This window comes from Erpetoichthys calabaricus, chromosome 11 (assembly GCF_900747795.2).
Source record: "Erpetoichthys calabaricus chromosome 11, fErpCal1.3, whole genome shotgun sequence".
Lineage (NCBI taxonomy): Eukaryota > Metazoa > Chordata > Cladistia > Polypteriformes > Polypteridae > Erpetoichthys > Erpetoichthys calabaricus.
Genome location: NC_041404.2, coordinates 107430257 through 107457438, shown reverse-complemented (window position 1 = coordinate 107457438; position 27182 = coordinate 107430257). Strand labels below are relative to the sequence as shown.

General features: G+C 38.5%; 1 protein-coding gene across 13 annotated transcripts in view; it reads right to left on the bottom strand.

The window, feature by feature from the left end:
- Positions 1-2434: 2434 nt before the first annotated feature.
- LOC114660794 (zinc finger protein 501-like) overlaps positions 2435-27182 on the bottom strand; it is a 95835-nt gene continuing 71087 nt past the window's right edge. For all 13 annotated transcript variants that reach the window (XM_051934172.1, XM_028813691.2, XM_028813694.2 and 10 more), the window contains 2 exons: positions 25056-25202; positions 2435-8359 (listed from right to left, as the gene is read on the bottom strand). In XM_051934172.1, the coding sequence (XP_051790132.1) occupies positions 7374-8359; positions 25056-25202 (1133 nt within the window). In that variant the 3' untranslated portion in view covers positions 2435-7373. The remainder of the gene's footprint in view (positions 8360-25055; positions 25203-27182) is intronic.

Genomic DNA, 27182 nt, shown 5'->3' with positions numbered 1-27182 from the left:
GGTACGCTTAATCCCCAAAATGGCTACATAGAATCTACCAAAATCCAGCAGAAGCTACTTATTTTTTTATACAAGACTTCTGGCCTCCTGCAACTCTGAGCTACAAATCAAGTTTGAAAATGTGGTGCTCAGCACTTCAGCAGACTATGGGATGTCTGTGATATTAGCATCAGGAGTGTTTTTTTTTTTCTTTCTTTCTAAGGATTGTTCTTAGCAAGAAAACTGACAACACTGTCTCCAGCCTCATCTCACCTGCCAGGCTGACACTCCCACCCAATTGATATTCACCTTGTACAGACAGGACAAACACAGTGCCATTGTCGAGACAAGTGATGGCCATGGTTGGTGTGGAGTGTCATTCAGCCACTAGCACCATTCAAAGGTGGTAAAACATTTCCAGACACATTTTAAAAACAGTGATTCATCCAGTTGTTTTACAGTATAATTTTTTAATAATGCTATGACAAAGGGAGTTGCACACCACCATATGTTGCCTAGTCACTGTTTTCTTATCCGGTTGTTATCACAATAGTAGTGTATTCATGAACAGGGTAGTTCTCTCATCACAAGTGAGGCAATGCTAATATTTGCACTTATCCACTTAGTAAACGCAGAAGAGGTTACTGTGGTGTGTCACTTTGAACAATCTGAACTGCAGTCTATGACAATTTCTGCTTTGTTATGGACCCAAGTTTCTACAGTACACTGACCATAGTTGACAATTGCTATTGTTCCACTTTGTATTGAAAGTGTGCAATGTGCAGCGAAAACAAGTTCAGACAGAAGTGTGTTTAAAAATACTTTGAAAAACACTAATGCTTCCAGTGGACGCCTTAACAAAAGAGGCTTATGGCTTCTGAGCATAACTATTGAGTAGAACTGGCTATTTTTGCCCCATAAACAAACTGCTATCATGTTTACATTGAGGTCCTCTCATGTCACTCCCCCAGCTTCACACATAACACATTATTGTGTTAAGTCAATTAGTGAATCTACAGATTTTCCAAAACAGTCTTTCTCTAAACTAATGATTTTAGAGATTTACTTCAGTTTTTAATCACTATGTCAGATTTGTGTTTCAACACATCTGCCTGGTTCAAGGTACCACTTCAAAATTTTTAGGTAATCCTCCTTCTTCATGATGCCATCCATTTGATGAAGTGCACCAGTTTTTTTTTTGTTCCACAGAACACCCCCAACAGTATGATGCTGCCTCCCCCGTGCTTCACAGTTGGGACGGTGTTCTTTCAATTAAGAGCCTCCAAGGATATGACTGATCATTATGGGCAAACAGCTCAAATTTTGTTTCGTCTGACCAGAGAACATTCCTCCAAAAGGCTACATCTTCATCCTGATGAGCCAGTGCAAACTACTCTAGCTTTTCAATGTCGATTTTGGAGTAAGGTTTTCTTCCTTGTTCGACAGCCATGGTGACAGTAGTGCTCTCTTAATGGTGGATAAAGACACTTTTGTTCCTGATGCCTCCAACTCCTTCAATAGTCACTTAGTTGGTATCTTATGAATCTATTGGACCTCCAGAAACAAACTGTTCATTCCTGGGAGTCAATTTGTGTATCCTTCCTGAACATTTTATATTTTCATACAATTAATTGTACAGTTGCCTGTGGTATCTCAAACCATTTAGAGATGGCTCCCAATGAGGAACTTGACTTGTGAAGATCTATAATTTTCCTCCCAAGATCTTCTCTCAGTTCTTTTCTCCATTGTTTTAATCACAAGAAGGCACTGGTTCTTTAGATAGGTCCTTATACAGAGCCAGAGTTATCCAAACTGTTTAAAGAGACATTAAACTTGGTGCATGTAAACTTTTGAGCCATGGAAAATCTGACATACTGGTTAGAACCTGAAATAAATTCTTCTCTTTATTATTATTTTGAAGGAAGACTCTTAATATAAATTAAGCAGACACACTAATTAACTTAACACATGAATTGTTTGGTAACATGAGATGTGTGAAGGTGGAAGAATTTTGAGTTTGGGATTTTTAGCCAAGGTTTATATTACTGAGGACCAAAAGTTAGCTCCAGGGACACTGGGCAATTAATTGCTATTAAAATAGACATATTGATGGGAATACTTGTTGTCTACACACATTACCTAAGAACTGAGGGGGACCAGACACCACCAAAGCTAAGGATTTAATTCAACTTTTGATTCAAAGAAAGCCACCCACACATTCCAGATTAAGAATTTTTTCCTTTCCTTTACATAAAAGGCCAGGCATGTATGCTATATAGTTAACTCTACTGTGGCCACAAGTCTTTGCATGTACAGCGACTGCACTTGTTCTGTTCATTATGGAAGGGGTTTATGGCTCAAGTGCTCCAGCACAAGCCGATATCCAAATAAGACAACATATTTGAGTTGCAGCCAACATCTACATGTTTGTAATGAAAACACACACCAGTTTCAGTGGATTTGTCTTTTGTTATTTATTTAATGGTGCTCTTAAAAACAACAAAACAAACAAAAAGCCACAAAGAACAGAACTGAACAGATTTAACTGGTTATACAAATTAAAAGTATTTACACACGGCTATACAGACTACAAGTAGATCTACAACAGGCAATGTAAAACAAAATTAAGGAAACATTTGGCCTGCACAGCTATAGAGAAGAAAGATGGGTAGACTGGCATCCCCAGTGCTCTAGCGTAGTGTAGTGTTAGTTTCTACAACAGGTGTCCATCCAGTCAGTGCTTACAGTAATTACATAGGGCTCTCATTTGGTTTGTGTAGCTTGCTGTCACTTGGAAACCCAAATGTACAAGTTTCTAGCAGCAATGAGCATGCCTCCTACAGATGGGCTGGCATCTCAACAGAAGCAATGCTAGCAGTCTTGCTTTAGGCATCTGCCTCAGTCAGCATCACAAATCAGTGTACAAAAAAGTAACAGGCTACCCTTTAGTCTCAGAAGTTAGTTCTTGTTGAGCAAATATTAGGGAAATGTAGCAAAGCAGGAGGTAAATACAAGCACATGTCATACAGACTGTTGCAAGGCAAAATGACCTAACACTTAACCCTCCATAGAAAGTGCCACCAGGGAAAGGCACACAGTCCAAAGGGCAGAGATTATATTATGCCTACTGTTTCGATTTCTTTTTTGGTATATAATCATTTTAAGTGAAATAGCAACCACTGGACTCCTTCCAGAAAAACAAAAAAAACACAACAACAGTTGGAAACTAATAAGGGTAATTGATAAGGCAGTGCCAGACCTTCTGGAAAGACACAAGTTCATGGTGCTACTCTTACAAATTTGGTCACAGTCGTATGCAGCTGATTTACTTCCTGTTGTGGTTGCATAAGGGGCTTTCCTATTTCAGCAATTCCATCTTTGAATATTCATGTTGGACTGCAGATTAAAACATTTCAAGCATTCAATAAAGACCGCATACACTGCAGATGCAGAAGACACAGCAGCTCAGCAACAACTATAACTGTCTGCTTTTTAGAAAAACTCAAGCAGATCATTAAAGCTTTCAAATTACTGATTACGTAAAATGTAACAATAATGGTTTTAGATATCTGGATTTGTTTTCAATTACTGTGATTTCATTCAATAATCAGTTTTAAAACTGTCAGACATACCTATGTATGTTCAGAGGGCTTGGTGCATCTACATTATTTTCAGAAGCTGACATATCTGTTTACAGATTGAATCAGGGGTCACCATCCCAGAACCATTTTGAAGTAAATATTTTTAGATATCATAGTGTTGCACACACTAAAGTGCTCATTATAATCTTCATTGTTCCAATTAACACATTTACATAACAGTGTGAATCCAGCATTAACTGAAATGAGAAATGAACAGAGGCCGCTGCCACATTGCCATAGATACTAAACCAGTGAACGCGCCCCTGGAACACGGCTTTCCACCTTCCCACTGGCATTTCTTGGGTTTCAAGCTGAACTCTTTATTGCTGCACCACTTATATCACATGGCCTACCCACTTAACAAACTTTCCACAAATGCTCCAAAACATTTTTAGTCAGATATGTTTAACAAGTAGCTTTTCAAATCCCAAATTCATCCATTATGAAACCCATTTTATTCAGCTCAGTGGATTCACTGCGGAATTGGCACCAATTCAAGTTGTAAAACCAAACTTATAAAATGTGTCTTAAATTCAGAGTCTGTAAGAGTTTGATACATGTTAAGATAATCCTCTGACATGTAGAGGCTGTGCTATGATAATTACCAAGGAGACCTTGAAAGCCAAATGTAACGCTGCACAAGGAGGACTGGTGGCGTATTGCAGACCATGGAGCCTATTTAGAGGTCTTCTACAAACAACATTTGACTAAACACTTGCAAAAAAGGAATGATCTCTATGCAACTGCCCTCCTATTTTTAAATTTGAAGGGTTTTTTTGTTTTTATTTTTTTTCTTAACTACAAATGAACTTGTTTGTGAATGATGCCACTTGGTTGAGATATTCAAGATGAGAGGTGCTTTACCACTAAAAACCTAAATAAACTAATCAGTAATATCTTGAATTAGCTTAATTAGAAAACAGGAGTGATTCTAGAGTCAATCATTCCCACTGAATTCACAGTATTATGATGTTCTTCTACAACCACTTCAAAAAGGCAAATTCCCCCTAGGAGACTGGTGAATTGAGGCACTGAAAGTTGAATATTATATACTGTATATGATAATAAGAACTACAGAGCTTTGTGCAGGGAAATGCCTAAGTAGCAAAGTCAAAGATGTTAGGAAGAAGACCATTTGCCTTGCAGGCAGCTTTAAAAGGACTCACTTCCAAGCATTGCAAGAGGCCAAAGTGAACCACTGAATACCACTGTCCTAAAGAACATGTTAAAAAGGAGGCTAAAACAAACTTGGAGAGTGTTTCTTACTTTGGTCAAGGTTGTACCTGTCATTCATCACACTCTTGCTTTATACCCTAGAATTAGCTAGAAACTATGAGCAACTGCCTAGCTCCTTTACCTGAAGAAGAGTGTAAGAATGTCTCATATACTGTACTAGATCCAAACCTTAAAGAGTGGCGGTTTGAAGTATTGTGTTATTACCAGTATTCCTATATCTTATTCTTAAGAAAAAGTATAAATGCTGTCATTATACTTTAACAGTTCATACAAATGCAGAAAAAGGGCTTGGGGACCCAGGAGCAGGCTGGACAGAAATGAAATGCACTGCACCTCACTATTCTGCAGCTTAAACTGCTAGGTGGGCCAGAGGTTCTTGAGCAAAACATTGATTTACTCAAGCTATTACAAAAGTATATGACAAAATGAGGAAACCTAAAAGGCTTATTAAAGCTTCTGACAACCCAAGATGCAGCACACACAAAACAATGTCTTGCAAGCCTCGTTTTCAATATGGACTCACAATGGAAGAAAAGAAACTGCAGGAAGCTTGAACATGTATTTTTCTTAGAGATGGATTAACCACTTTTTGCTACCAGACCTCTATGGGAAACACATTCAAAGTGACTGGACAGGAAACGACTTTCCACTAATACGTCACTGAAGCAAAACTCAATTGTTCAGATTATGGTGACTATAAAATATCCAAAAAAGCCGTGTGTTGCACGCCATAGCAGCAGCCACCATCCAAACTTTCTTCTTGAGTATTTTCAAATGCAACTGGAGCAACGGTAAAAGATTACACCAATCTGCCCATCCATTATGTGTAAATGTTGAATATTTTCAGTTGACAAAAAGATAAGGAATAGAGATTTTTATGGTACTAACCAGTTCACCCTAAGAAGACACATGGGATATGGGTGGAGATACCTGTGTGTGTGTGTGTGCATGCGTACAGGTCAAAAACACATCCTGTGAGGCTCTGTGATGTAAGGCAGTAACATATTAAGAAGGGCAGTCATCTTATTCATGGTGTTAAGAATACAGGAAGGTGTGTGCACATGCGCATGCATGCACACGCACACACACACACGTCTCTCTCTCTCACACACACACAAAACACAGTTGAAAAGAAAAAAAAAAAAAACAAAAAAAGTAAAAACTTTGGGAAACAGCATGTCCATGAGCACCATTGGTAACATACAGGAGCAGAGCAGGAAAGATAAAGCAGCAACAGACAAGAGCTGCAATTGCCTCACATGGCACAGCACTACAAATTACAAACTGCTACTGCAAGTATTTTGTTTTTTTGGGATTAAATGATGCAATGTAGTGGATGGCAACGGGGGGGGTTGGGGCAATATAACTATTTGCTGGGGCAGAAGACCTCTTGTCTCTCCTTTCAGAAAGTCTGCCCAAAACATTTATTGCTCTAAATAGTCACCTTTGCAATCCTATAGTGTGATCCACATTCTTCCATTTAACAAAGAGTGATACAAAGGTGCATCACAAAATCTTGGGATGAACCAAGGGTGGCAGTAAGGAGGTGGCTAAATCCAGCCAGTAAAATCAGCAAAAGTTGGACCCTGACTGGAAAAGTCTGGGATGTGTGGGGCAAGTCTGTCAATTTTAATCTTTGCTCTTTTCCATGGCTCAGAAATCTTTTCTTTAGCTACTTTAGTTGCAGCAAGCCTGGCATACTCCGCAGCGGAAACAAAATTCACACCTCTGGAGTACTGGTGGATAAGGTTACTGCCAAATAGTAGCAGCTGCCTTGGAGATGTTGAAAGGCAAGAGTGACTTTAGCTTTCTGTTGAACTGATACCACATCACTTCCTTCTTTGAACTAGTGCTGACCCATTACAAAATTTTCATTAAGTTCTGATTCATAAGGTTTACTTGCTATAGTCGCAAGAACACTGAACAAAACCTCTCATCAGCTCTCCCAAAAGATTTTTTTAGGCATGGTAGGTATAACAGGAAAGAATGTCAATTTCCAGAGTTTATTTTGGAAGTGTAGGGGGAAAGTGGGAGATTGGTGTTATAGGGTGCCCTTATCTCTCAGAAGCACCAGATCAACTTTACACAGCTTTCTTTAGGCACCATTAACAGAAGCTAAAAGGGCACCCCAGCTATGTTGGCCGAATGTCAGCATTTCTCTGAACCAATGCCAGTCCCTCTCTGGCAATCTTGGTTTCTGTCTGTTGTTTGCGACCACATCACAGTGTTGAATGGATTAAGATCTATATGAACAGACGCTGATGCTGCACCTCTCGATAGATAAATTAGGTAACTCAATATATATGATAAAAACAGTCACCAATGTTCTGGGTTTGGTCGCAAGGAGGGGGAAACAAAATTCACAGAAGAATCCAAGATCTGATAGCTTCATTCCATTGGGCAACAGTACTGATAATAACTAATTAGCCAGATGAAAACATGACGCTTATAAAAACATTATTCCCACATCCCATATGCCAAGCCAGTGCAACCACCTTGAAGGCATTTTTGCCAAAGTTAGATTTTACAGGCATGACTCTTGAGCTGGTATGAGTATGTGAAGTGCCTGTCACACTGCTGGCAGTGGTAGGGCATTTCGCCAGTGTGAATGCGGTGGTGGGTCTTAAGTGCACCTAACTGGTTGAAACTCTTCCCACAGACAGTGCACTGATATGGGGTCTCACCTGTGTGGGTACGCCAGTGTTTCTTCAGAGTCCCTGAACGACCAAAGCTCTTGCCACACTCAGTGCACTTGTAAGGTCGTTCTCCAGTATGGGTGCGTTGGTGTGTTTTCAGGTCACCAAGCTGTGTAAAGGGCTTATCGCACTCTGTACAATGATATGGAGCCTCCCCAGTATGTATCTTCTGGTGGGTGCGCAGGTAGCGGGCAGTTTTGAAAACTTTGTTGCATCGAGGACATGGGTACTGGGCTTCAGTGATAGGTCCTGTTCCAGGGCCCATGCTAGCAGCAGCAATTCCACCAGAATTAGTAAGATTGATTGCGACAGCTCCTGCATGTGTCAGCTGGTGGTCATTCAAGAGATCCAACCGATGAAAGCTGTCACCACACTCGGAGCAGAGATACAGAGTGGCCTCAGAGTCATGCACCTTCTGGTGGGTCTGTAGTGAGCCAAGGCTGGAAAAGCTCTTCCCACATTCACTACACAGGTAAAGCGTCTCACCTGGGTTGTGGCTCAGCTGATGAACTTTCAGGTCCTCCAACACACTAAAGGTCAGGTCACAGTCCGTACACTGGTATGAGAATGGGTCAGAGTCAATGGCCATCTCATTTGCATCTGGAGTGTCAATGTGGCTTTGGCTCACATCATCCTCATGTGGCGAGTTGGGTTTAAATGATGGCTTCTTTAGGTTGACTGCACGACTGCGCAGCATTTCCAAGTACTGTTTCCTGTGGGTGCGCTTCACATGCTTTTCCAAGTACTGCATGGCTGTGAAGCAAATCTCACAGTAGGAGCAGGGGTATGACACATTGTCTTGAAGAGCTGGATAACAAAAAAAGAGGAAAAAATATGAATGTGAGCAGCATTCTGCATCCAATGAAGAATGAGTCCAGAACACACAAGCATTTCATATATATATATATATATTTCCGATACCCAAGTGGGTTCTCACAATGCATTTCCTTCTCTACCATATACTAAAAAAAGTATAACACAAAACTATCTGCAACCTTATTTTTATATTTGGTCAAGAGACTAGAGTTATGCTTCATTTGCTTAATAAGGCCAATGTGCTAATTTGACCTATTTTAAAGGAATAATATAGGAATAGGAAAAAAATATTTTTTTTACATGCGACATACCCCAGGTGGTTTTCAGTGATGGGCGAGAAAATGTTTAACCTAATGTTTTCATGAAGAAGACAACAGTTTCTGCTAGAATGTGAGCCTATGGTGACCAACACGGAACAACAATATAAAAAATGTTCATAAAAAGAAAACTCGTGTCTCATAATCTAAATGTCAAGTCATCTGGTTGCATGCTCAAGATGTGTAAAATGCATGAATTTGTTGCTGAAATATTTGAAAAAATACCACTGGAAAAAGTAGTCCACAGGAGGTATGTTTATACAGGATTATTCTTTTGAATAGAAGTACAATCTTGAAGTATTCCTTTAATACATCAACTCAGGTATCTGTACATTTTTTTTAAATGAAAACACATCAACATATTTACATGGGCCATTAGGGCCATAGCGATAAAGTCTCTTATGTCATCACTTCTGGATGTCAGCCATTGGAGAAGGCTTGGTGACTCTTTATCTATAATAATAAAAGGCAAAGCCCTCACTGACTGACTCACTCACTGACTGACTGACTGACTCATCACTAATTCTCCAACTTCCCGTGTAGGTGGAAGGCTGAAATTTGGCAGGCTCATTCCTTACAGCTTACTTACAAAAGTTAGGCAGGTTTCATTTCGAAATTCAAAGCGTAATGGTCATAACTGGAACATATTTTTTGTCCATACACTGTAATGGAGGAGGCGGAGTCACGTATCGCGTCATCACGCCTCCTACGTAATCACGTGAACTAAAAACAAGGAAGAGATTTACAGCACGAGTCACACGCGGGAACGAAGGTAAATGACGTTAATTTTTGACTGTCTTTTAATACTGTGTAAGCATATATATTAACACATGTGCAATTAAACGTGTGCATTTACGGGGTGATTTCTCAGGCTTAAAAGCTCACCTTTTATCAAACGCGGGAACAAAGGTAACTGACGTTGTTCACTGTCTTTTAATACTGTGTAACCATACATATTAACACATATGCAATTAAACGTGTGCATTTACGGGGTGATTTCTGAGGCTTAAAAGCTCGCCTTTTACTAAAAAGGTAAATGCAAAACTATTTTCAATCAGTTTATTGAAACGCTCCCGTTAAGGATTGCAATAACATATTCGCGAGATAAAAGAACGAAGTAGGGGGAAATGGAGGAAGAGCCGGAAACAGCGAAGAGCAAAAAATTAATTAAACAATTGAGAACGGAGCGAGTGAAGCATACAAGCATGTTCATAAGGGAAACAAAGCACGGTGTAAAACGTAACTTTAAATTAAGTTTATAGAAACGCTCCCGCTGCGGATTGCAATAACATATTCGCGAGATAAAAGTTTAATGAGAAGACACGAGGTATAAACGAACCACACGCCGTGGTGCAACGTTAGGGGCAACAGTTTCAACCATTCTATGATCTGCTTCTCGCAACTGAAAGACGGCACATGGCGGATGTTAGCCGACTTGCTGACCGCAACGTTAGGGGCTTCAACTATGGCGCTGACGCCACATCTCAGTGCCAACACTTTGCAGACTCTACTTAAAAGACACGCCCTCCTCACTGGACAGTTAAAAAGACCAATCAAACTAACGATGACATCAAGTATTACCCAATCAAAAGTAGGAAAGGAGGCATCTTCATAAAATGCGTGTGGGATGATTTGCATGACACGCTGCTTTAAAAAAAAAATGATAAAAAAAATACGGGATAAATCCCGTCCAGTATTGATTCAAAACGGGACGCACAATTTCATTCTCAAACGCGGCACGATTCCGTATTTTAAAGGACGGGTGGCAACCCTACAGTGCCAGGTAACCACCCATACAATCAGATTGTGATTCAGACTAGGAATGCAATGAATGTAATTACCCCGATCTACATACAAGGCGAAAGTCTTGCAACATTCAAAGATGATGGTTTGGGATAATTAGTACTTATTAAGTACACCATGGCACATAAAAGAGCTTATGAAGCCTTGAACCGAAAAAAGCAAGATCTCAGAGATCGTAAAAAAAAAAAAGGAGGTAATGTCGTTTTACTCGCTGTACATTTTAGTCAAACATTACCAGTTATTCCACGAGGGAGACCAGCAGATGAACTCAACGCGTGTTTAAAATCCATGCTTCTCCCACGCTCGGTTATATGTCGCGTGTTCTCGGGTAGGTACACCAAAAAATTTATACATTTAAGCATGTAATGGGCAAACAAAAAATGAGGTATACCCGAAGGCACTGCAGTAGTACTCAATGTAACTTTACTTCTTAAATGTTAATGTTTTACTGTTTAATAATTTATACACTTCTTATATATTGTTCAAATTCTTTTATCAAAATACCAGTGACAGCGCAATGCACGATAACATGGAGTGAATACACCATACGCATCTGCCCACGGCCGCCCTGGTGTGCGCAGATAGGAGTTGATTCTAAAATAAAATAAACATAAAAAGAGTAATACAATCATCACCCATAAAGCGGATAGCAGACGTGACGTATTATATGTGTACCAGATTTCAACTCAATAGGTGAAACGGTTTGCAAGCTACAGGTCATTTAAAATCCTGGACAGACCAACGAAAAGCCACGGTAGCAAATTATAGAAGAAGATTTTACTGTTTAATAATTTATATTTATATGAAATGTGCTTCTTATATATTACTTCATATTCTCATATGATAATGATGTTAATGTTGTTTATATTGATTTCTATGTTATTGTAAGTGCATCTATGTGTGTATATGTATGTATGTATGTATGTATGTATGTATGTATGTATGTATGTGTGTATATATATATATATATATATATATATATATATAAAAAATATATATATAACAAATATATGTGTATATGTATATATAATATATCTGTATATGTGTGTATATGTGTGTGTATATGTGTATATGTATATATATATGACAGCAACACTCATAACAATGACAACACAATTACATTGACAATCATGTTACGTTATTTTTAAAATGTTTCCTTTACTTTTTCATAACCTCTTTAACACACTACTTCTCCGCTGCGAAGCGCGGGTATTTTGCTAGTATTATATATACAGTACTGTGCAAAAGTTTTAAGCAGGTGTGAAAAAATGCTGTAAACAAAGAATGCTTTCAGAAATATAAATAATGATTGTTTATTGTTATCAATTTACAAAATGCAAAGTGAGCGAACAAAAGAAAAATGTAAATCAAATCAATATTTGGTGTTACTACCTTTTGCCTTCAAACCAGCATCAAATTCTTATAAGTACACTTACACAAAGTCAGGGATTTTGTAGGATTATAGTCAGGTGTATGATCAACCAATTATACCAAACAGGTGCTAATGATCATCAATGTCACATGTAGGTTGAAACACAGTCATTAACTGAAACAGACACAGCTGTGTAGGAGGCTTAAAACTGGGTGAGGAACAGCCAAACTCTGCTACCAAGGTGAGGTTGTGGAAGACAGTTTCATGTCATGGCAAGATTGAGCACAGCAACAAGACACAAGGTAGTTATACTGGATCAGCAAAGTCTCTCACAGACAAAGATTTCAAAGCAGACTGGGGTTTCAAGATGTGCTGTTCAAGCTCTTTTGAAGAAGCACAAAGAAACGGGCAACATTGAGGATCGTAGACGCAGTGGTCGGCCAAGGAAACTTAGTGCAGCAGATGAAAGACATATCAAGCTTATTACCCTTTGAAATCGGAAGATGTCCAGCAGTGCCATCAGCTCAGAATTGGCAGAAACCAGTGGGACCCAGGTACACCCATCTACTGTCCAGAGAAGTCTGGCCAGAAGTGGTTTTCATGGAAGAGTTGCAGCCAAAAAGCCATACCTCTGATGTGGAAACAAGGCCAAGCAACTCAAGTATGCACGAAAACATAGGAACTGGGGTGCAGACAAATGGCAGCAGGTGCTCTGGACTGATGAGTCAAAATTTGAAATATTTGGCTATAGCAGAAGGCAGTTTGTTCGTCGAAGGGCTGAAGAGCGGTACAATGAGTGTCTGCAGGCAACAGTGAAGCATGGTGGAGGTTCCTTGAATGTTTGGGGCTGCATTTCTGCAAATGGAGTTGGAGATTTGGTCAGGATTAATGGTGTTCTCAATGCTGAGAAATACAGGCAGATACTTATCCATCATGCAATACCATCAGGGAGGCGTATGATTGGCCCCAAATTTATTCTGCAGCAGGACAATGACCCCAAACATACAGCCAAAGTCATTAAGAACTATCTTCAGCGTAAAGAAGAACAAGAAGTCCTAGAAGTGATGGTATGGCCCCCACTGAGCCATCATCAAGTGTGTCTGGGATTACATGAAGAGACAGAAGGATGTGAGGAAGCCTACATCCACAGAAGATCTGTGGTTAGTTCTCCAAGATGTTTCAAACAATCTACCAGCTGAGTTCCTTCAAAAACTGTGTGCAAGTGTACCTAGAAGAATTGATGCTGTTTTGAAGGCAAAGGGTGGTCACACCAAATATTGATTTGATTTAGATTTCTCTTTTGTTCATTCACTGCATTTTGTTGATTGATGAAAATAAATGATTAACACTTCCATTTTTGAAAGCATTCTTTGTTTACAGCATTTTTTCACACCTGCCTAAAACTTTTGCACGGTACTATATTATTTTATGTATATATATATATATATATATATATATATATATGGGAAATACACATTACTAAATTTCATAGTTTAATTCCAGGAACAGGTAAAATGCCATCAAATTAAATAAACAGAATTGATCAAAACTCAATTTAGCATTCATTTAAGAGTTGTGACAGAATTAAATAATGCAAAAAGTGCAGCTTCTAGGAATCAAAATCAAGCGACTCCACTGCATATTTTATATATTCTCAAGGCCTATGCTATCGATGTGATGAGCCTTGTACTTGTATTATTTTAGATAATGTAATAGATTATGTGATCATATATTATGTTAAAGTTTGATTTTATTTGTTTTTTGAAGCAAGGTATGAAGTGATTGTGATCACTATGAAGAGCACTTTGCAAAGTCAGAGACAGAACTTAATTTTGATGGGGGCGCATTCCAGTATGGGTTTTAGAAAGGTGACGTGATCAGCACAGAGTACTAAATGTATCTTATTATGTGCACATAGCATATTTATGCTGATATTTTCAGTAATTGAAAATTCAATAATCCTTCAATCATAGTGTTTGTCAATGTGATATGCCAGGTTGCTGTTATTACTACAAGAATATCAAAATGGTTACTCCAAGACAGTCACTTACAGTCACCTAGTTAGCCTAATATTTAGCTGCAGAAATCATAAAGCAGGGAATGTATGCACAATAGCACCACATTTCAAACCTTTCATGACAGTTCGAGAAAAAAGTCTTGACTAAGGAATTTAAATGAGATGGATGTTACTTTTTGCCTCTTAAAGTTTGAAGAAAACTTTAGTGTAGTTTAAATGACAATTGTGAACACCTTTCATGTGGTTTCAGGAACAAAACAAAAAAAACTTCAAAATGATATAAAACAGCAAATACTAGCCAATGCAGAATTTATAAATCATGACGGTACCACATGGACCAATAAACAAAAAGATCATTTAAGAATCTTTTCTAAGCTTGACACTGTACTGTTTTTGTACTATTTTTTTGTTTTGTATATTAAGAAAGGTAGTTAGCCAATTAATAGAACTTAATGAAAAATTATCTCTTCCTTAAGAACATCTGTAAAACCAATCTTGGCTTTTTTCAAAGTAATTCACATTTGTGAATACATTTTTCACATTTCAAAAGAACTGCTCTTAACTCTTAGCTCATGCACTCACAAATGAAGACTGCATCTCAGATTTTCTTGTGAGTTTCTGACATTTTTGATGTAATGATATTTATTGTTTTACATATCCAAACAAATGACAAATTTCATTTTTATGGGAAGCCCAGCTAGAAAAGCATCGCTGTGCATTACATATAGTATTTTACCAGTCCCACTGAATTAAACCAGAAAGTGCCATCTGTGATTTAATTTCGATGCAGCCCGTTGGAAGACACCTTCAAAACAAAATGCCTTCATTTGCTGCACTTATCTCCAATATGTGCTGGCAAAGTCTTTTTTCCCCTTTTAACACTCCTCTTTGTTTCTTAACTAAAACATCTCTCTCCTTTTTGCTGCAACATATGTCTACTTATACGCTCAACTCTGTCACTCTGCTCCCTAAGCAAGTATCCCATGGACTAATAAGAAAAGGGTTTCTCTTGGGCTTCGATTTCTGTTGTCTCCCACATTCTACAGGCCAAAGAGACATCACATTATTACTACTGCAGTCTGTCTCATACATTTCAAAGCAGAATCATGAGACGAGACACTTGAATGTTTGGCTAGTGTGAAGGTTCTAAAACAGACTTTTACATTTTTTATTCAAATGAACATTCTGTAAAGAGCAGCTTACCTTCAGACCATCACAAACTAGCCATGTCTTACAAATACAAATTACTTGGCTTGACATTGGTCATTTTAGTTGTTTTAACTTGAGAACCATTAGACTTGGGCGATGAATAATGAGGCTGTATTACCTTATTGAGGCTTTTATAGTGTTTTTCATTTGGCAGTGATCCATCTCACAATCATTTCTAATTCCTGCATTCATTCTGACTAACAAATTTTTAAACATTAGATCCTAAAAAGCCAAAAACATAGGTACTCAAAGCTAAATGATTTACCATGCTGGAGTGGCATGCAAACGTTTGGGCAACCTTGCTGAAAATGTCTGTTACTGTAAATAGTTACAGTGGTGTGAAAAACTATTTGCCCCCTTCCTGATTTCTCATTCTTTTGCATGTTTGTCACACAAAATGTTTCTGATCATCAAACACATTTAACCATTAGTCAAATATAACACAAGTAAACACAAAATGCAGTTTGTAAATGGTGGTTTTTATTATTTAGGGAGAAAAAAAAATCCAAACCTACATGGCCCTGTGTGAAAAAGTAATTGCCCCCTGAACCTAATAACTGGTTGGGCCACCCTTAGCAGCAATAACTGCAATCAAGCGTTTGCGATAACTTGCAATGAATCTTTTACAGCGATCTGGAGGAATTTTGGCCCACTCATCTTTGCAAAATTGTTGTAATTCAGCTTTATTTGAGGGTTTTCTAGCATGAACCGCCTTTTTAAGGTCATGCCATAGCATCTCAATTGGATTCAGGTCAGGACTTTGACTAGGCCACTCCAAAGTCTTCATTTTGTTTTTCTTCAGCCATTCAGAGGTGGATTTGCTGGTGTGTTTTGGGTCATTGTCCTGTTGCAGCACCCAAGATCGCTTCAGCTTGAGTTGACGAACAGATGGCCGGACATTCTCCTTCAGGATTTTTTGGTAGACAGTAGAATTCATGGTTCCATCTATCACAGCAAGCCTTCCAGGTCCTGAAGCAGCAAAACAACCCCAGACCATCACACTACCACCACCATATTTTACTGTTGGTATGATGTTCTTTTTCTGAAATGCTGTGTTCCTTTTACGCCAGATGTAACAGGACATTTGCCTTCCAAAAAGTTCAACTTTTGTCTCATCAGTCCACAAGGTATTTTCCCAAAAGTCTTGGCAATCATTGAGATGTTTCTTAGCAAAATTGAGACGAGCCCTAATGTTCTTTTTGCTTAACAGTGGTTTGCGTCTTGGAAATCTGCCATGCAGGCCGTTTTTTGCCCAGTCTCTTTCTTATGGTGGAGTCGTGAACACTGACCTTAATTGAGGCAAGTGAGGCCTGCAGTTCTTTAGACGTTGTCCTGGGGTCTTTTGTGACCTCTTGGATGAGTCGTCTCTGCGCTCTTGGGGTAATTTTGGTCGGCCGGCCACTCCTGGGAAGGTTCACCACTGTTCCATGTTTTTGCCATTTGTGGATAATGGCTCTCACTGTGGTTCGCTGGAGTCCCAAAGCTTTAGAAATGGCTTTATAACCTTTACCAGACTGATAGATCTCAATTACTGCTGTTCTCATTTGTTCCTGAATTTCTTTGGATCTTGGCATGATGTCTAGCTTTTGAGGTGCTTTTGGTCTACTTCTCTGTGTCAGGCAGCTCCTATTCAAGTGATTTCTTCATTGAAACAGGTGTGGCAGTAATCAGGCCTGGGGGTGGCTACGGAAATTGAACTCAGGTGTGATACACCACAGTTAGGTTATTTTTTAACAAGGGGGCAATTACTTTTTCACACAGGGCCATGTAGGTTTGGATTTTTTTTCTCCCTAAATAATAAAAACCATCATTTAAAAACTGCATTTTGTGTTTACTTGTGTTATATTTGACTAATGGTTAAATGTGTTTGATGATCAGAAACATTTTGTGTGACAAACATGCAAAAGAATGAGAAATCAGGAAGGGGGCAAATAGTTTTTCACACCACTGTATGTGAGCAGAAAAGGAACTGATTAGCAAAAGGCACAAAGTTAAAGATGGCACATTCCTTTAATGTTTTAAGCAAGATTACATTTTTATTTCCATCATTCACAGGTATAAAACACCAAAAAAATGAAAAGGGCCTAAAGCAAAAGTTTGGGCTCCCAACATAGTCAGTACTTAGTAACACCCCCTTTGACAAGTATCACAACTTGTAAACACTTTTTGTAGCCAGCTAAGAGTCTTTCAGATCTTACTTTGGTAAGGCCTCTAATTCTGCAAGATTCTTGGGCCGTCTTGAATGCACTGCTGTTTTGAGATCTGGCCAAGTAAAATTACACCTTTTATTGGCTAACTAAAAATGATTACAATATGCAAGCTTTCAAGGCAACTCAGGCCCCTTCTTCAGGCAATATGTAATACAGAAACTGGAGTTTCCCTGTGTTTATATAGACACCAGGACAGTATCTGTATTACATCTTGCCTGAAGAAGGGGCCTGAGCTGCCTCGAAAGCTTGCATATTGTAATCTTTTTTTAGTTAGCCAATAAAAGGTGTCATTTTACTTGACTTCTCACTACATTCATAATGACTAACACGGTACAACACCCTAATACTAGAGATCTAGCCACAGATTTTCAATTATGTTTAGGTTAGGAGACTGAGAGGGCCATGGCAAAACCGTCAGCTTGCGCTGCTTCAGGTTTTCCACTGTAGATTTTGAGGTGTGTTTCGGATCATTATCTTGTTGTAGGACTCATCCTCTTTTTAACATTAGCTTTTTTACAGATGATATGATGTTTGCTTCCAGACTTTGCTGGTACTTCTTTGAATCCATTCTTCCTTCTACTAATGATATGTTCCCTGAGCCACTGGCTACAACACAAGCCTAAAGCATGATTGATCGATCCACCCCCATACTTAATAATTGGAGAAGTGTTAATTTCTTGAAATTCTGAACCCTTTTTTCTCCAAAAATTCCTTTGCACATTGTGGCCAAAACTGAATTTTGATGCTAGGATGCAGGAAAGGTTTTCTTCTGCTGACTCTACCATGAAGGTCATATTTGCACAGGTGTCGCTACACAGTAGAACAGTGCACCATCACTCCAGAGTGTGCTAAATTTTCCTGAAGGTCTTTGTCAAACTGTTTTTTTTATTTCCTTTCTAGCAAACCAATGAGCAGTTCTTTCAGAAAGTTTCTGTTAACTGCTATTTCTTAATAACACTATGAACTGAGGAGACACCTACCTGAGAACGATTTGCTGTCTTCTTGTGGCCTTCTCCTGCCTTTGTTAGCATCAATAATTTTATTTTACAAAGTGCTAGGCAACTGCTTAGAGGAGCCCATAGCTGATGACTGTTGAGACAAGGTTTGAAGAGTCGTAGGCTTTATACAATTTTACAATTTACATCCCTTGGGGTTTCCTAATGATGACTGTGAACAAGCCATCATCCTAATGGGCTAATGAAGGTCTGGGACCTTGGAAAAAGGTATCTGAGACCTCAAATATCTTGGGATACCCAAACAATTGCATGATGCCCCGTTCCTTTTTTCACTGTACAATTGTAGACACCTAAAATAATACACTAATCTTGCATAAAATGCTGGAAAGAAATGTGTCATCTTTAACTTTATGCCTTTTGGTGATCAGTTCACCTTCTGCTAATTATTTACAGTAAGACATTTTAAGCTAGGGTACTCAAACTTTTGCATGTCATTGTATGCACAGATGCCTTTAAAACTAGGGTTGTTGAGATTAATTTATGTAATTGTGTACAAATTTTAATCGAATTGTATTTTCCAAATTTACCCCACCCTTCTCCCACATTGCATGCTGGCACACAGCAACTCACTGTAATGTTTTTGAGTAGGTTGATCATGGCAGCAGCTACACCACATTCAACAAGAAAAGGTTCCTCCCAATATCAGGCAAAATTCACTACTGTATGGGAGTATTTCACCCAGAAATCTGAGCAAGTGGTTGTTTGTTCATTGTGTGCTGTCCATGACATTACTAGTTCAATTCATGAACAACTGAAAAGAACACACACTTCATGTATAACACAGAACAAGATAACAATGTTATGAGTAACTCACTTACACTTACTTAGCTGTATGACAACAGTTCTTTTAGTGTTGTAATGCAGGTTAACTTGAGAAATTCACATTAGTGACTAGTGTTGGGACAAAAGTTAGACCTGGAGCATTTTTTCCAGACAGAACAGATAAATTGTCCCCTAAATGCATTTTTCAATTGCCACTTACTTGCAAGTTTATCTAAGTAAAATAAAGTTGCAGTATACAGACTAGCTCAATACCATAGACTGTTAAATAAGTCTGTTAAATTTCCCCTTGGGGATTAATAAAGTATACATCTGTCTATCTAAATACACTTGTTAGCTTTAATTTGAGCAGAGGTGCATTTTCACCCTTATGCCAGGGCCTGCAACTTGTAACTTTTCAACTGTCATCTCTTGAATCTGAAAGAAAACTATCAGCAACTGCCAAGTTTGAGCAGCAATAACCTATAAAAACATACAGTAGATCAGCTTTATAAAGTTGTTTTAGATATTTTCTCCAATACTAAAATTGTAAATAAAAACACATTCCATGAACAATGAGGCTGACTCAAGATGATGTATTTTTTTAAATCTAGCAATGTTGATGCAGTTGGTCCCAACTGAGTGTTTCTGATGTAACAACATGCAGCTGTCCTTTTTTGTTAAAATAACCACATTATCTACAGCCATTTAGATTGCAAAATGCACAGCGTGTACAGATCAGCAAAATTCTGATTTTAACATTAAAGGTATGAAAACAAGCATGTATTCATTAAAATGATTCTAGGCTCTTTCCATGTTCTTTCTTAAATCTTTGTGGAGAGGTGGATGACCGGCTCACTAGAAAGGAGCACACTGGAACAGCAACATGTGAGTTATGCTGAATGCCACCAATGAAGTGTTCCATGTAAAGGATTTCTCCTATTTCTTCACTTTGCCTCATATATCTGAAACAAAGTGTAATTTTTTAGCAGAATATGTACCGTGTGAATTCATTTGTGCATTGCACAGAATCTTTTGCACAGGTTGGATTATTAATGTACATGTATGTGGTAACCTACTGATTAAGATATCTAATAGGATGCTTTTGAAAAAGTGAAAAGTTGCCGACGATCATCAAGTATTTAAAATGAAAGAATGTTTAACATTGTAAATTTAGTTACATTTTATGTGTTTTTATATGTTTAATATTCACATTATATTATCACACTCTTATTTCATCAAACAGCATATCTTTGCACAGCTTTTTTTTTCTGTTGAAGCTGATCTTCCAAACCATGCTATGGCCATTAAACACAGATAACCACACCATATCATCTTTGTGACTTTTCCAAAGAACTATGCTGGACCTAACCAAGGCTTGCTACTCCTCTAAGTGTAGCACTTGTACTCTTGTGTCTACATTACATGCAGCCAGCTGACTTTGAACTTCCTCAGATTTCAACACTTGGTCATTATCTGATAAATAAATATACACACTGTGCTACTGTCTCTTGTATATGCTGATGATATTCAACTCCATGTGAAAATAAAACATGGTAAGACATTATGTAATAGCCACGCAATGCAAAAGTCTAAATTTCTTTAGGAATCTTCAATTATTCTTTTTCTTGCTAAATTTGGGGTTCTGCCTACACACTTATCCTACTCGTCTCTGTCATTAACCTTGCAGCAATATCTGACAGTACACTAAATTCTACACTCTCATTTGTGAAACACTGCCAAGCAGACCTCTCCTTCTCCAAAGCAGTAACACGTTCATATGTGTTCATCATTTCATGGTTCATTTGTTATACTTTTCCTCTAATTTTGTTTAGTCACAAAGTATTAATAAACTACAGCAGTTTTAAAATTTTGCTGCGCAGGATCTACTTTAAATTAACAGGACAAACTCTTCCTTTCATTAGCTTCATTACACCGATAAATTGACTAGTTGACTATTGGTCTAACATTTAAATGTAAGGACAAAGGCATTAGTGGACTCCTTTTCCTTAACATTTATGTACTATGAGACATCCATACCACCAATGCTCTGAAATAATTGTGTCAATACAAATAATTACATTTGCTAGTGCAAAACATTCTGAATTTTTCACTAATCTTTGTTGAATGAGCTTTGTGTTCACATTTAATGATAACGGACACCCTGTTGTGATCATTTTAAATGCAAATGTAGAGTTTTCGTGGCCTTTTCTTACTGTTTCATGCAGCATTTGCCTCAAGCTTGTGAATTTGCACTTTTTCAGACTAATTTGCATGTTGTAATTACATTTCATTTTCTTATCTACTGGACGCTTCCTCATCAGTTACATTTCTCCTCCTTGCACACACTTTGCTGCAGTTTCTCTTTCTAATCTTGCCTTTCACTGTTCAAATTATTTCGTAAAGCATGTGGCACTCTTACTGCAGTACTTTTTTGCAGAACGTTCTTCATATTTGACATTACAGATTGCTTAAACACACTTGACAATTTCAAATGAAGCAAGCTTCGTTTAACTGTAGCTGCCAGACTGACAAAAATCAGTTTTAAATATATTATGCATGCAATACATTTTATTATTATTACATGACTTACAAAATACATTACAAAAGTTGGTGCATCACAAACTGCCAAATGGGCAGAAACCAGCTCATATTATGTACATAGATTAACAAAATTCCACTACTGGAACTTGACTTCCGGTTTAAGTGAATGTTATTGCTGATATCACTGCCTGGCTGTGTACGGCTGTGCATGCATTAGCTTCAGCCTGACCCCATTTTGAAACTTACCTGGTTTGTTCTCTGGATGTCCGAGCTGCTTGTGGCCTTGCCTACAATGTGGACTGGTAGGATATTCACCTGGTTTATGTTTGTTTGATGTTTCCCGTCGCTTTCTATCCAACCTGCAACGGGCCTGCTCCAATACTCAGCTGCTGAGCTTCTTCGACTGCATCTCCAACAGTCTGTGCCTCTGCTGTCTGTGCTGCATTTCAACCCGAATGTCATATTTCTCCCTCATGGAAGATACAGTACATCCATTGTGGGTCCTGCCGGAGATTCCGAATGGACACCTCGAAAGGAATTAACTCCTTCTGGTCTAACTCTCAGCACCCTCCACGTAACACAGATAGGAACTGACAACAGTGTGTTGGCCAGCCTAGCTCGGTTGGCTACCACCGCTGCCAAATGCAACAGCACCATCGTCAATTTTGGTCTACTGAACATCAGCTCACTCACAAGCAAGGGGCATCTCATCCAGGATCTCCTCATTGACCGTAAGTTTGACTTTCTCTGTTTAACCAAGACATGGCAGCAACCTCAAGACTTTTCTCAACTTAATGAATCCACCCCCCTTAACCCCCCCCCCAAGGGTTTATTTACATTTGTCAACCAATGTAAAGGTACCTTGTAAATATGTTTTGTATTAACTAATTAATATACAGTAGATGATCATTTATTTTGGAACTCAAACCAATGAAAGCATCCAAGCAGCAAAATAAATAATTATTTTGTAAAATAGTTTCAAATGCCGCCAATATACAGCAGTAGCTATTAGTAGCATTCTTTAACAGAATTCATACTTAATAAAAAGACATCTTATGTTATCTGTATTGATTAAATGGCTTTGTAAAATGTAAACATGTTTATTAAAATAACTTATTTCTTGCCAGATTTTACTAAAACACCTCTTTTTGACCAATGTGCCACTTTATAAAGCAGGCACTGTTCACATGGCATAAAGTCATGAAGAGCCTTGTAATCTATTTGAGCATATCTAACATCCAGAAAACTCATTTATCCTGAGGATGCCAGGTCCCGGATATTATCGACAATCTTCTACTGCATTATTTATTTGAAGATCACCACTTTCCTATTCTTCATTTAGATGTACAGTATTACCTTGGCTAATGAAACCTCTTAAAACAAGGGCCTTTTATGATGAACTTGATATAAAATACGCTATGGCTCATGCATAAGTTTAAGTACCTGTCCACTCCTCACAGGTGGCGCAGTGGTAGTGCTGCTGCTTTGCAGTAAGGAGACTGTGGAAGATTGTGGGTTCGCTTCCTGGTTCCTCCCTGTGTGGATAGCGCTTTGAGTACTGAGAAAAGTGCTATATAAATGTAATGAATTATTATTATTATTAGAGTGCCATAGAAATTACTGTGCAGCCTCCCTACTTGAAATATGTATGTTGTTTGCCATTAATATCCTAAGTTATTATATGTGAATGCTTACTGTAACTACTTTATTATTTTTATTAAAGTGATGAATATAATTTGAGCAGTATGTCACAAAAACGTAAAGCAATATTTTTGGAAATTAAAGATTATAAATAAATAAAGGGTGGAAGCCATAGAAAAGAAATGCCACATGGCAGAATCACTGGGTTTAGCAGCTGGCCATGAAAGCAGTCAATTGGAGTGTGAAAAAGGCACAGATATAAAGCACTTTTCTGCAATCAGAAGGGGTTTTCCCTCTCCTGAAATCCATCAGCAAGTCTTCTCTGGCATTGTTTAATTCATAGAGATGGGAAAAGTGAGACAAATGGTGATGTCTCTTGACCCCAAGTGAGCAGAGTGTGGCATAGCCCACAGCATGAATAAGTAAGCAAGGGATAATGAAGATGTGAGCAGTTAAGAGCAGCATGGAAGGAACTGTAAAATACTGTGACTGACTGCAGAGGAGTTAAAGGCACATGTCCCACCACCCCCCCCAACCAAATTGTGGTCATTATAGTCTATAAGCATATTTCTCCTATTGTACACCTATCTCTAATAATGAAGCTTCTTGTAACAAATTGTAGGTGGCACACAAAATGGATGAGTATCTTGGAAGTCGGGAAAATGCCTTACCTGGACAGGAGGCCCGTAGTGGACAGAAAGGCATTCTGGCCAAGATAAGGAAAGCTTCCCTAATGGATGGATGGACATCTCTGGCAGAGAAGAAGATGGTTCCTTACCTGGGCAGGAAGCCCCAAACAAATGGAGAAGCATCCCGACCATGGAAGGACTGTCTCAAAATTGGTGCCCATTTGGGTCCGCGGGTGCCACAAGAGGTGGCTTCTGGGAGATGTACTCCCTGTTATGTGGGACTTTCGTGTGACTTGGAAGTACTTCCAACGGGCAACAGCCCCGGCACTGGAAGTACTCCTGGGTCCTCAATAAAAGGGACCACTCTCGCTTGTCCCGGCAAGTTGGAGCTAGGAGGAGCATGGGCTACACTAAACTGGAGGAGGAAAATGGAGTGGAGAGAGGAAAGGTGCTTAGAAGAGAAGTACATTGTGCCTGGTGCTTTTTTTTTTGGAGGTATCTATATAATAACTACCCTTTTATTTGAACCCAGGACTGCCTTGGTTTGTCTGTATTGGGGTTTGGGGCTCTCTGGTGTCCCCTTGCCTTAACAAAATTTAAGTCCTGAAATGCATTTGCTGCTTTAACTGAAATGTTACTGTTTTGTTATGTACTATACATCTAATACAAGTAGTTTTCAAATTACCATTTATGTAAAAGAGAACAAAAAAAGAACCATATGTGTAAGTTCCCTCATGCAAAACATGAAATGAATGGATGAATCCATTCCTCAATTATCCACCCTGTTTATCGAGATTAGTATCAAAGAGTGACCCATGCCCATGCCAGTATCACTTGGCACAAGGAAAATCTACAACGGCAAGTCAGTTTATCATGGGTCTCACTCACACTCACTTAGGCTAGACCAATTTTGAACTACCAATTGACCTCATACACACATCTTTGGTTTGTGGGAAGAAAAAACTGATTCATCTTGCTGAAAACCTATGCAGACACTTAGATATGCAAAATTCACAATTAAAGTGCTAAGGCTAGAATTTAACTCAGGACTCTGAAAATGTCAGGCAGCAAGACTAACCACTGTTCCAATCAAAATGTAGTTTAAGCAACTCTTTAACTGAGGCTGTGCACAAAATAATTAGCATAATATAAAAAGAACCATTTACTTACCAGCTGCACTAGTGGCAATTGTGTCTTCACAATGAAATCCAAAGTTGCATGCGGAAGCGCTGCTCTTTTCTGACATTTCATCTTTAAACTTTGCCATGTCCAGTAAATCATCAGTGGAGTCCAACAATGACACCCTTCCACCTGCAACTGAAGAAATAACACACAGTCTTACATACATGCACTACTTTATTATTCATATACATTTGATGTTTTATAAAAATCTGTCCAGCAAGTATTTGTGTGCTGTCTTTGTCTGTTCATTAGCACATTTGGTAACTGAAGACCATAGTTTCTCAGCTGAAACAGTGATTTTAACAAGACTCCCTCAAAGAAGGTACTATTTAAAAAAGCTACAGCATCTGTATAAACAAAGAAAATGTGGTTGAGGCCAGAGGCAAAACTGCCAAAGGCAGAGCAAAACAGTCCACAGACAAGTATCAGAATATAAAGTTAAGCCTAATAAGTAGTAAGCTATGATTGGCTAAGGTGGCAAAGAAAAGGGAAAGCTTAACCTACCAGCCCAAATGATGAAAATGGGCTTCCAAAATGACTGGAAATTTAATTTATCTAATCTTTATATTAGCATACAAGACTGATATTATGTGCCTATAATATTATAACAATAATCTTTTAACATTACTTCATAACCAATACCAAGGTTATTACATAGAGGAAAGAGTTCAATTGCCTATTTATATATAATGTACTTATGTTTGAACTGTCTGTTTAATTTTTAGATTTTTATTGTTTAAAAGTATAATCTACTTCTGCTCTCTTAATATAAAAGAACTGATAGGTGTTGTGTACACTGTATATTTGCAAATTTTATATAAAGTAGAGATTGAAAGGCAACTGATTAGATTTCATGGGATGCTTTTACTGCAAGAAAACACACTTTCATATAAAATAAAATCCAGCTGGATTGGATACAACTACATGCAAATCATGTATGTCATATTAATAAAAGTCTTTACAAATGCCTGTTTTTCTAATATTAAAAGACTTTACCCGGCTGAGGTCCTTCTGTCTTTTAGACTTTCATGCAGGGTACTAATATGCAATCAAGGATATGCTTATGCTATAAAAATGATAAAATCACAACTCATTTCAAAACTTCTGGGGCAACTGTGTAATATAAGTTATGTTTGTAGCTTTCACCTGTAACAGTGTTCAAGCGAGTAAGTCCATTTCAGAGAGTCTGAATGTATGAATGTCATTGCTTCGATGTTAAAAGACCTCACTGTCAGTATAGTATGAAGGCTTGAATTCTGCTAACCCACATGAAGAACACAACAATTACTGTTATCAGTTATGTCCACAAAGGTGAACATACTCACAGTGGTCGATCAATAATCCTGTTAATAAGAAATTGTCTCACGTTTCTCAAGATCTGTATTTTACAGATCATAGCTGACTTGTCACCGGTAAACAGTAATTATCATGGAGCATATTGTACTTCCATGTGGGATAGTAAACATATGCCTACCTAGCTTTAAATAAAACATATTGCTTATTGGAGGGCGGCATGGTGGCGCAGTGGGTAGCGTTGCTGCCTCGCAGTTAGGAGACCCGGGTTCACTTCCCGGGTCCTCCCTGCATGGAGTTTGCATGTTCTCCCTGTGTCTGCGTGGGTTTCTTCCAGGTATTCTAGTTTCCTCCCACAGTCCAAAGACATGCAGGTTAGGTGCACTGGCGATCCTAAATTGTCCCTAGTGTGTGCTTGGTGTGTGCGTGTGTGCCCTGCAGTGGGCTGGCACCCTGCCTTGCTCCCTGTGTTGGCTGGGATTGTCTCCTGCAGACCCCCGTGACCCTGTGGTTAGAATATAGCGGGTTGGATGATGGATGGATGGATATTGCTTATTGGTAAATTTTTCTCTGTTCCTTACAAAAAAAGGCAGTGCACCCTTGTGCTCAAGCCCCAATGGGAGCAAAAGGGCAACATGGGCCAGTGAAAGAAAAGAGGCAGTGACGGACGCTACAGGCATTCTGTGTCTGACATCAGAGGTACTGTATTGCGGTCTGCATTTAAACTGTCGGGTATCTCTGTAGCCTAAAGCTTCCACCCTGGAGCTTCAAGTAGGTGGAATTAATTTACACAATAGTACTTAGTATTAGAACTTAGCTTTG